The sequence below is a fragment of the Porites lutea genome, chromosome 6 (genome assembly GCF_958299795.1).
Source record: "Porites lutea chromosome 6, jaPorLute2.1, whole genome shotgun sequence".
NCBI classification, from domain to species: Eukaryota; Metazoa; Cnidaria; class Anthozoa; order Scleractinia; family Poritidae; genus Porites; species Porites lutea.
Genome location: NC_133206.1, coordinates 14,140,416 through 14,151,952, shown reverse-complemented (window position 1 = coordinate 14,151,952; position 11,537 = coordinate 14,140,416). Strand labels below are relative to the sequence as shown.

At 42.5% G+C, this 11,537-nt stretch overlaps 1 protein-coding gene across 1 annotated transcript in view; it reads right to left on the bottom strand.

Moving 5' to 3' along the window:
* The window catches only part of LOC140942288 (uncharacterized), a 34,705-nt gene that overhangs the window by 2,147 nt on the left and 21,021 nt on the right, over window positions 1-11,537 (bottom strand). The window contains exons 12-21 of the mRNA XM_073391248.1: window positions 10,965-11,056; window positions 10,403-10,433; window positions 9,618-9,679; window positions 9,090-9,343; window positions 7,625-7,760; window positions 5,237-5,745; window positions 3,687-4,703; window positions 2,440-3,070; window positions 1,257-1,520; window positions 105-367 (exon numbers count right to left, since the gene is read on the bottom strand). Of these exons, the coding sequence (XP_073247349.1) occupies window positions 105-367; window positions 1,257-1,520; window positions 2,440-3,070; window positions 3,687-4,703; window positions 5,237-5,745; window positions 7,625-7,760; window positions 9,090-9,343; window positions 9,618-9,679; window positions 10,403-10,433; window positions 10,965-11,056 (3,259 nt within the window). The remainder of the gene's footprint in view (window positions 1-104; window positions 368-1,256; window positions 1,521-2,439; window positions 3,071-3,686; window positions 4,704-5,236; window positions 5,746-7,624; window positions 7,761-9,089; window positions 9,344-9,617; window positions 9,680-10,402; window positions 10,434-10,964; window positions 11,057-11,537) is intronic.

The window sequence follows — 11,537 nt, the reverse complement described above, 5'->3', positions numbered from 1 at the left end:
TTATTTCAGCGTACTGCATACAGTACTGCAGTGAATGCTTAAGTGATTTACGGTCCTTTAGGGTATAAATCAACATAAAAACATGAATCTTCATAAATAATTACCTGATCTAAAAATATATTCGCATAATTTATACAGTCTGTTGAGCGCACGTATCTCACCACCTGTTCCACTGACCACGTAACGGGGTTGGCGGGAAGGTCAGGTGACCTGCCGTTCACGCAGCCCGGAAGTGACGTGTTGGTGCCGACATCAACGCAGAGTGGCTTTGGGTGCATGGACCGATGACCCGAGGGAGAGTAGGGTGCGCGTGGCGAAGGGGAGGAGGAGTAAGGCGAGTATCGTGATGCAGAGAGAGAGTGATGACCTACAAAGAAACAGATTGTTTGAATTTAGTTAAGTTTACTCCCATGTAGGTGACCATGCTTTTGATCAGCAAAATTAAAATGTTTTGGTCATAAGCGCTTTGCCACCCAGGGGGCAATTCTGTGGTTAATCTTACCTACTCCCTATGCCTCATTATTGCGCGCCGCCGATGAGTTTCGGGTCACGCGGTCCGAGCAAGTTTTTGACCACTGACCGAGAAGGCCTGGGAAGAAGCCGTACAGGGACTAGGCAACAGTTAATCGACCAATTCGACGATGGCCGATACTTCCGAAAACAATGCAGGTAAGGAACTCAAACTTGCTTCTGCTACCAAACCGAACCAGCTTTTTTAAACTTTGTACAGTCAATTCGGTTCTTTTGCAATGCTTTCTCTCTCGATATGTACAAAAATTCTCCAGTTTAGAAACGAGAAAGAGACTGGAACACCCGAATTGTTTCTGGGATGGTTACTGGGGAAGGCGCCGGTCAGCTATTGGCCAATTTGTTTTTTTCCCTGTCCCCCGTGACAGTCCCAGAAGTCTTTGCGAACGTTAACCCGGTCCAGTTTCCCTCTCGTTTCTTAAGGGAAGACCTTAGATAACAATGACCTCAAGCAGGTTGTGGCGTCCAGCGGTTTTAGTGAAAACAAAGGTTTTGGCGGTGGTGGTCTCGCGGGCTCATAAAACCTGGTCTCGGACATTCTCATTTAAGGATTCTTTCTTAAGTGGCGAATAGCAGCAATAAAGATCAGTTCGACTGTTAATAATATTTATTACTTGATATTGCGCAAATTAACGTAATACTAAAACATGATAAAATGGGTTGGTATTCGACGGGCATTTAATAACAGCGTATAATTCAAAAAGCTAAATGCTAAAAGAGAACTATACCTCTGGGATCTGATCCAGAACTCATGCGCACCATTTTAGACACAGAGCCCTTAGGAGAAATAACACGTTTATCGCCAGGGATGCCTGTTCCGTGATAAGTATGTGCACGTTGAAAACTCCGAGGTGAAAATGGGGGTGAACGAGCCAAATGTGATGGGGGACTGGTTCCAGCCTCCTTCACCACGGCACCAGAGAGGCCTGGGATTTGTGATGGTCCAGCCAAGCCTGGAGACTTCAGTTTCGGTGACGTCACTTCAGTAGAATCTAGGGAAGAAGGAATCGAGCATTAACAAGCAATCAATGCCGACTTAACAATTCGACAACCATTTTCCGTACATAGATGCATGCATACATACATGCTAAGCTAATCTAGGGGGGTTATGTTCACAGGAAATAAATACAACTAAATAAAACTAAAAGTAACAAGAGAACTGAAGAAACTAAAATTGACATCAATGACTATAGACTACTGATAAACTAACGGAATACTAATAATAAATGACAACACAGTTATGACAAGAGACTAATGATGCATTTCTTCAGATTATTCAGTTGTCTCTTTACATCATCGTTTTCTTTTCATATCGCCTTAACTTTGTCTCCAATTAGTCAATGAAAAAAAAGAAAAGATCTAAACTAACCTACCCACAAACACACATACGCGAGAACGCGGAGCGCTAACTGAAGCGTCCGGTCAGTCACGCGTCCACCACTCTTGTCGACCATAGAAATGACGTCAAAATGTCAGAATGCTCAAAACTCAAGCGGAACCACGATCTGCAGGACAGTGATTTCACTGCAAAGTTTTGAACATATGAGTACATACCATGGAGAATTGTTTTCGAATTTGCAACGGATTGCAACTTGAAAATTCGGGCCAACTTTTTCAGGTTAAACTCCTGCGTTATCGAAAAATGTCCAAAACCGACAATACTTTGTTTCCCTTCGTTAGAATCATTTGATATCTTTCTTTTAGGGTTCCAAGTGAGAATTACTAGTTATTAAATCAGTTCAGCAGTTTAACCAGAAAAGTGGAGCTCACCATGACATAGAAAAAGCAAGTGTTCACATGCTCCCGATATGGCAGTCTATTGGAAAATACTTATGAAGGCTGCTTAGCCCACTTTCCACTGCTCGCAAATCATCCAGGTTGTTATCAAGCAATTAAATTTCAATCATATACCTTTCTTGACTCTTCCTTTTCTTTTCTTGACCACAGGTTTAACTCGCCTTCTTTCTTCTGACTCGTCCCAGTCGGGATCACTATTCGAGAAGTTTTCAGTCTTGAATCGGAACGCAACGCCCTTAGGAGGTCGTCCTCTTTTAGGCCTGTCTCCTAAGGACGACTGAGAGGGACCATCATCCACTTCAAGTTCAGGATCATCCTCCATATCCATGTCCATCGGAGTTACTTCGGAAGTACTCGGAGCGCCTTCGTCATCTTTGCGACGATACTTCGTTTTAATATAGGTCAGTCGTGGCCGCTTTCTCCGCTTCTTTTTCAACCACCACAGATTCCTTTTCGGAGGTGATGCAGACTTCTCTTCGTTTTCTCCCTTTTCTTCCTCTTCTTCGTCCACTTTCGTTTCCTCTTCCTTTATCTTTGGTTCGTCGTTTATCTTCACTTCTTGGTTGGTGGCATTCGTCAGAGCTTCCAGATGCTCTATAGAAGACTTGGGCTGTATCGGTGTTGGACCGATACGAGATTTCGTCACCAATTTCGCGTCCACGAAACTTACAGGTGGATTAGACCCCATATTCCGCTGGTGTACTGTTCCCGACACCGTAGGCACGTTAAAGCGCAATTTGAAGCTCTGAAAATAATATCAATAATCACAACTTCAACCAGGACCGAGTTGTTCAAAGCTGGGTCAAGATAACCCAGGGTAAGTGCGAAATTTAAATTCAGCTATGAAAGCTTAAAAGTAAGTTTAGATTTTAATTTGTTTTAATTCTTTTTGCGGATCTACAACTTCATGATTTGATGCTCTAAACAGAAAAGAGAAAATCAACTGAGAAAATGCTTTTGAATATAAAGGAAAACCAAATTAAAACTTTAATAGTCCCGGGTTCGCACTAATCGGCATTCCAGCAACTTAGCCCTCAGGTCTCTAAAGAAGCAGAAGGTTCCAAAATCCTTCGGACGCTAAATCCCTACCGACTACAGTCAAACCCCGCTTTACGTACACCCGCTTAATACGGATACCTTATTATTACGGGCAGTTGGCTTTTTACGTGGGGAAAGAAAGCCCTTACATTATTCTTAAATTCAATCCGCTTAATACGGACACCCTGTTAATACGGAAGCTTTCTATGGCCCCCTTAGTGTCGGTATTAACGGGGTTTGACTGAAATTCGTTTATTTCCGTCATCTTCATGGAATTAACATACCTAGTGTTTTTTTTGTCTCTACGAAAATGACAATCTCACCTGCTGTTGTGGTCCTACAGCATTCCCCTGAGGACGCATGGGTAGAGGGTGCCTCGCAAATCCACCCCCTAGGGGGGCCCTGACACTTGAGAACCTCATGTTCGGAGGGGCGTTTTGAGGAGGGTTCCTCGAACGGGGAACGCCATGATAATTCGGCATGATGGGCCTTTGTGAAACGGGAGGGGCTCCAGGCTGCGCTACTCCCCTTGCGACCATGCCAGCTTGAGGGGTTGCACTAGTGACCCCAGAGGAGTTACTTAGAAGGGGAGGGGCAGTCCCTTGAGGGTGATGATTAACTGCTCCACTCCTGGCAGCTATGGGACTGTAAGGAGATTGATGGGAATGTAATACTGGACGCGGCTGTGAAATGGAGCTACTGCTGCTGCTTTGAGCAGGTACGTACATTCCCTGCGGCCGAACTCCCTGAGGGGTTACGCGAGCATTGGGAACTAGCGGGGGAGGAGGAGGAGTGGTTCCACTGCTTGGCTTTACTTGTATTGGAGAGGCATTCCCTGGGGGATTCGGATGGACTCCAGGATGGCGGATCACACCGCCAGGGTTCGTACTCAACACCTGTCGGGGAAAAACCGGGGGGCTCGTCGCAGGCTTGTATCCAGTCCCAACTGGCAACTGCCCTGCGGTGGCGGTACTAAACGAAGGCCTTGAAACTGGAGGAACGTGTAAAGAAGCGGAGGAGAAAGGCGCCGGCACTGAAACACTGCTGGCCGTTTGCACTGCGGACACAGCATGAATCGCAAGCTGACTATGCGGTTCCACCGTCACGTTAGTGGTGGTGGTCACATGACTGCTGCTGCCCTCGGTGGCTATCTTGGTCAACGGAGGTGGGACACAATTTGATATGGTGACGTTAGGAGGAGCCCGGCCGAATGTGATTGTGGTACCTAAGCTGGTAGCGTTTGTAGCAAACCTTTGGCTAGACACATTGGTCACAATGCGACTAGAGCCGTCCGTCAAAGGAACGTTTGGCGCGCTTCCTGGGTTATGTGACTGCACTCCCTAAAAATAAAAAAAATTGACATCGTGAAATTAAGTCTCTCACCCTAACGTGCCGATTGTATTGTTGATAGATCTTGCAACATTTTAGCTGCGAGTATTTGCTGTTTTGCTCCTCTGATCCTAGAGTGCACTAACAGCTCTAAAAGTATGCTCACGAACTTTTTTTTACGAAGTTTTTATTGGCATAAAACCTGGATTCCTCTTCTTACTTGAGCCAATAATAAAAAAATAACAGTGAGAGAACCGCAACAGAATACAAGTAGAGTTCTACTAATTTAATTGTGATAGATACTCGGATTAATTAGGTTTCAAAATTTTTCTGTCAGTCAAATGTCTCCTATTATTTGTAGGTAGAAATTGGTGAAACATCTATTGTTTACAAAAGATATCAGAGACATTTTCTGGGAAACGGCCCACCTACCCCTCCTGTAACCCAACATTTTGCCCTAAGTGAGCAGTAAGTGTTAACGTTGACTTAGGGGAGGGGTAGGTGGGCAGTTTCCCAGAAACCTAAATTGACCCAGATACTCTACCTCCTTGGTGACTGGTTTTCCTCCTGGTAAAGCGTTAATCGGCACCGGGGAACGCTGGGGATGGGCCATGGGAACTTTTCCCTGAGGAGCAATCACCGGGATGCCTTTTACTGCGGTAGCTGAACGAGGCACTGTCACATTGCCAGACGTCTGGAATGCCGGAGCTCCTGCACTAACACTCGTAATTGAAACCCCAGGGGTGGCTCCCTGCGGAGTCACTTGGGGAATCCCTGGGGTTTGAGTGACAATGGAACCATTCTGAACAGGAGCAATGGCGGTTGCCGTAGAAAAGGTGGTCTGTCCCTGAACCACACTAAAAGGCGCCCCAATGGGTAATCCGCTGTCTCCGAGAGCCCTCGTAACAACACTGTTTGGATCGACCGGAAGTAAGTAGTCTGACTTTCGCTTCCGGCCACGTTTCTTTTTCTCAACTCCGAGATGCTTGACTTCAAAGTATTCGCGAGATCTCTTAGCTTTTAACCCTTTGGGACCTTGTAAGTTTCCTTGATCTGAAACACAAAATAAATCAATCCTTTCGGTCACCAACGAAGTTGAAACTACAGTTACGATATTGTTAAAGATAAGGCGCAGACAAAACGATTCTCAGTTCTTCGTACTCAAAGCACATTGTTGCATGGCCGTCAAGACACGGGGGATAATTAGGCGCTCTCCATCTCAATTTACATCAACATTCCGATAGTAATCTAATCTAACTCTCAAATGAAACGCCAAAGATCTAGCTAAATTCAAAGTTGACGATCTGATTACCACAAGGGCGTTATAAATTATTAACCACAACTTTCCTTCATGAGTTTAACGGGTACCCGGAAACAGCAGTTTTCCTTTTTGTTATTCTAATTCGTTTATACTTTTTAATTAAACTTAAGCCTAATCTTCACAATTGGTTTCCAACGTAAATAAAAAAAATTAGTAATACGAAAGCGCTCTTATTCTCTGACACTCTTTAGTCTTATACAGTAAAATGTGAAAAAAGGACTTCTTACTGGTCAAATTTATGGGCTTCAGTCATAGACTTAAAACTTAGATTTACATTCTCCTTCAAGATAACTTACTCAAATAGTGGGAGATTTTTTTCAAGTGCATCAGAAAACTTACACAGCCCGATAAAGGCGACGTCAAGGAAAACATAAAAGTCGAGAATTAATTCGTTTGTCCTTTCTCTGCCATTTTTTTTATCAGACTAAATTGCCAGTAAAAAGAATTTGTTGGAATGCTTGCAAGTTAAAATAGAGAGAGGAAAATTAACCAGAGCATATTTAAGCTGTCCTTTAAACGTTTCATTCTATCACTTAACGTAGGTTTTTGGTAGCGAAAGACAAAGAATGTAATGTACCAACATGTAAAACGCCCATAAAAAGGAATCGTTTTCACTGTCGTCAGCTGTTATCATAGTTTAACTACAAAATACGAATTTGAATGCTCTTTTTTGTGAAAGGAATATGACAATTTTTTTTACAAAAAGAATGCTGAAAACGGCAAAATCGAAACAAAAATCAATTTGATTTTTAAAATCATAAAGTTTTTAAAACAGTTCACTTCACATCGGATCGAAGGCGAAGGGTCTGCCAATAAGAGCTACATACATAAAAAATTTGAAGCAAGGGAACGGAAAATCTACCCACAAAAGAAATGTGTAACACACTGTTTACAAGGCAGACGTGAACAGTATAGAGCGGTATGTGTCTTGTAGTCTTTTTTGAGTAGATTTACAGTCGTCAAATTATGGGTATCCGGCAAAGTGCCTTAACGATATACTATTGAAATATTGCGATTGGAATAGCGTTTGCGGACTAACTGTAATCAGGTTCAGATTTGGACACATATTCCGTGAACGATTAGCTTTAAAGGTTTCTTTCTTTCTTTTCTTTTACTTCTCACTACTGGAATACGACTTCGTTCTTAAATCACAGCTGAAAGTGCTATAGAGTGTCAAAATACTGAAACAATTCCTTTTTATTTTGATTCCGCGTTTGGCCCGGAATTTTTTTGGCTTTATCGTTGTTGTACGGTAACCCGTTAACTCAATGTACTCACATTCAGATGTCGACAGATATTCCGTGAAAACAGAGTTTGAATGGCTTCTTTTTGTTTTATTTATTTTATCTTCACTGCGGGCCTAAAACTTCCTTCTTGAATCCAACGTCAACAAAACCCCACCACAACGTGTTAGGCGAGTTGCACCATTGGTTAAAAAATGTCTCGCAAAGTAGAACTTCCCGATGGAAAAAAAACGCTCTTACCATTAAAATAAAGACCAAATATGCCGGATTACAACCACACACTCTACAGGCAGACATAGCAGCACTTTCATGAATGGTACAAGGGTCGACTGAGGTAATGAAATGATGAACCCATTCCCTTACTTACCATCTGCCTGGCACTGATCAGGGCATGGCGTCGGAACAGGCTTCAGACTCAAGAAATACTCACAACAGATGAGACGACGGCAAAACCTCTTTAAGTAACGCTCTAGCTTTGGCCGCGAGTCCACCCGCGAGATCGCCTGTTGATAAAAGCATTCAAATGAGAGGATTTCTAATGGCCGATCTCGGGTAGGGTAGGCCCGCGCCCGCGCCTCCACCTCTTTTTTAGAGCAAACCGAGGCCCGCAGGGCCAAGAAAAATGGTGTCGAGGCCGGCCTCTCTCCTCGTATTTTAGGGACCACATGAGCGAGGACCCAACTTACTTAAAGATCTAGATTAGCCACCGATGTCTTCTTAATTAAGTTCAGATATAACGAGCACTCTGATTGGTTGAAAAAGCGTTCTTTGTGAGAGTATAAAAAACGGAGCTAAAGTTTGTTTTGAAAATTAGAAAGGAATGCGTCGGGAATTTAACGGATTCTTTATCTTAAAACAAATAAAGAAGCCTTGACTCTTCTCTGTCTTGTTGTAAAGCACAAAAGAAGTGGCCAGAGCACGAAAGAAGTGTAGGGGGAAAAACAAGAAGCAGTCGAGTGCTTCTCCTTACTTCTTAACAGAGTGAATTACTCTGCCTGATGGCCTTGTTGTCTGTCTATCTGTTCAACCCACCATCTCTGTCTTTTTTACCATCTTGGCTATCCTGCGGTGCTTATCATTTACACAAACCATACGGTTAAACTATCGTGTATGACCAGCCAACGATTACCTTTGATCTTGCTCCCGGAGCAGGAGAAAGACCCACTACAGAGTGCAGCCAAATTAGCTGAAGAATCCAAAAAGGTTATTCTGAAGCTTTCTAGTGGAAATGGCCCGAACCATTCGTCGTGTAAATGCTAGCGCCCCCCCCCCACTGGAGTATCTGTATACTTAATTCAGGATCATTTTGTCTGTCTACCCAAACATTTGTGTGCCCATCAATCTGTCCCTCTGTCTTCTTATCTGATAACTCATTCTACCTACCCATGTGCTTGAGCGTAAATTAATCCAAATTTCACATGTTAGCCGTATCTGTCTTTATGTCAGCCTGTCCATCCCGGTCGGCAACACCCCTCGTTTTAGGTTAAATACAGTCAAACTCCCCTGTTACGGACACTAAGAGGCCAAAGAAAGTGTCCCTAAAACGGGCTGTCCACATTAAGCGGGCTGAATGTAGAGAAAATGTAAGGGCTTTCTTTCACCAGGAAAAAAGCAAACTGTCCGTAATAATGAAGTGTCCGTATTAACGGCTTTTGACTGCATCGAAACTTTGAAACTGACTGAAAGTAACAACTTCTTAAAGAACTAGGCATAACTTTTGCAAATTTCTCACGTTTGCCCGTGATGAATCTCTTCGTGTTCTCTCTCACACGATTTTCCGTCTTCCCCGTTCCCTATCCAACGACTACCACGAAAGCTGTGGGTTCTCTTACCTTCTTTAGAATCTTGCCCTTGTGTTTAACCACGACTCGTACTCCGCATCCTTCCTGCATTAGGTCTATCACCTTTTCAGGATCGAAAGCCGCCTTTGCGACCATCTCCAGTCCTGTGCGTATAACACTACTGACCTTCCCAGGAGGGGTAGCCTCAGGCAACTGTGACACCTTGTCCGGGTCCAAAAGGGGACCATAGCAACAGCTTTTGTTGAAGAAGATCTGGTTCTTGTTGTGATAAAAGCGTTCTGAACCTGGCAAAAGAGTCAACGTTTAAATGTTTTGTGTAGCATGCCATTTCATCGCAGAGCAGATTCATCCTTAATCCTTGTTCATCGCGAATCAAACAAACTACCAGCTAAACGAGTTTATAATTGACAGCCTGGCTTTCGTAAAAGGTTACATCAATGTGGTATGTTGCAAGGATCCTGATTCCTAATTGGCTGAATCCACAACATGCTAGTAGAACCTGATTGGTCAGACCGTTTCAATACTTTCCGGCTGAGCCAATCGGAAATCTCCGCTTACCTGTGTCATCGTCACTGATGTCACTCTCCTCTCCGGCCGACTTGTCATCCTTTTCGATTTTACTGCAAGAATTAACCATTGAAAAGCAAAAAAATTACATTTGGTAAGTCCTTGAAATGTCAGCACGTAAACACAATCAAAGACACAGTAAAGTTTGATTAATTTAGCGAATGGAAGCACACTACACTGGTTTTTGTTGGTGTTAAACTCAATAAAGCTACAAAAAATCTGCTCCTCTCTCAAGCGGTATTTTTCCTCGACGTTTCGTTTGCTATCCTTTTAGCTCGCCTTATTTTATTTATTTTTCATTTCCATCTCAGGTTTCTTTCAATTTCCCGTTCTTATAAGGGTGACACTGAGCGAAGGAATAGCACTAATTTTCTTTTATAAACGCGAGTTTCAAGGAGCCTTTAGTCAAACTCTAAGGACCTATGCCAATCAGTGGGTAAGAAAGCTGAACAACATACCGGAAAACGATTGTTTGCTGTCAGTCAGACAATCAGATAAATGGAGGGGGGGGGGGGGGGGGGGGGCTAAAACTGACTCAATCAATTGATTATTCAATCAATCAATCAATCAGTCATCCAGTCAGTCTTTCTGTCAGATTCTAAATTATTAATTATAACCTGATTTTACTATTCTTTGCTGACCTACTTCGCACACACAGCACTAAACACATTCCTGACTGACTTTGCTAAATACGATAAGATTACACTAGAATACACTGCAGGCTTGTTTCACTTCACAACCGAAACTATTAACACGATGTAATTAGATCTCCCTACCTGATCGACGGTATTCGTTTTGGAAGCAACCCTGAAAAGATAAAAAGGTTCACATCGTCAATGGTGAATGGAAAAAGGGTATTGGTATCTGCAACTCAGAGCAATTTTAAAGTATACATGCCGAAAAATAGATTGCTTCTTCAATGGAATCTGCGGTCTTGTCTTTTTTATCAGCTATACAGATACTTTTTTATTTTTTCTGAGAATTCTGTAAAAATGATACAAAATTTCAAAGAAAAAGGGGTGGCCGCGGCCCCCTCGGCTCACCCTTAAATCCGCCCCTGTTTATATAACAGTTCTAACCAATTTCCACTATTTTGGAACGTTTAAAAAAGTTGAAATTCTCCTGTGCTGCCAAAGGCCTAAAGGTTCTTAAAAACCAGGTTCTTAGTCACAGGTTTTTACTGTATATCAAGCGTGATTGGTAACTGCATCGAATCTCCTTCCAAGTATTACTAGCAGGCAAATCATATAAAGCCCAGAAAAATGAAATCTGATGCAAAAACTGTTCTTAAAGAATTTTCTTAAACAACGCAATGAGAAGTTGATAGAGCTAACTTACCAACAGCTTGCTGCCCTGTTTGGGATTGGTTCTGTCTTCCCATGACCTCTAGGAATGACGGCAAGTCTAAAGTCTCTTCTTCATCAAATGAGCTACAGATTGCAACAAAACATTACATGTACACTGTACTTTATTATCCATCACTCAGATCTTTATCATTACTGTCCTTTAAAATGTACATATATTATCAAAGGTCAACTAAAGGATTTTGATTTTGTTTCTCAGTTCACTGTTTTGCTCATATTGTACCGTCCTACTGTAAGCATTGTCAGAATTTTACTATTGTGACTGAAATTATCATTTATGTATAATTAGCTCAAAGTCTTGACAAGTCTGTTGTGATTCAAAATTCCATGAATGCTTATTCTTGACCTTAGAATTGAAATTTGAAAAATAAATTCTAGTGGCTCAAAAGGTCTCAGAAACAACAAATTAAACAATCCACAATCAGGGAACACCAGTCTAACGCTAACCACGAGATCGACTGGAAGGGGATCAAGATCCTTGACCAGGAGACGGTGGACATTAAAAGAAAACTCAAATTAAGGCCATCCCTATCAGATGCCAGCATTC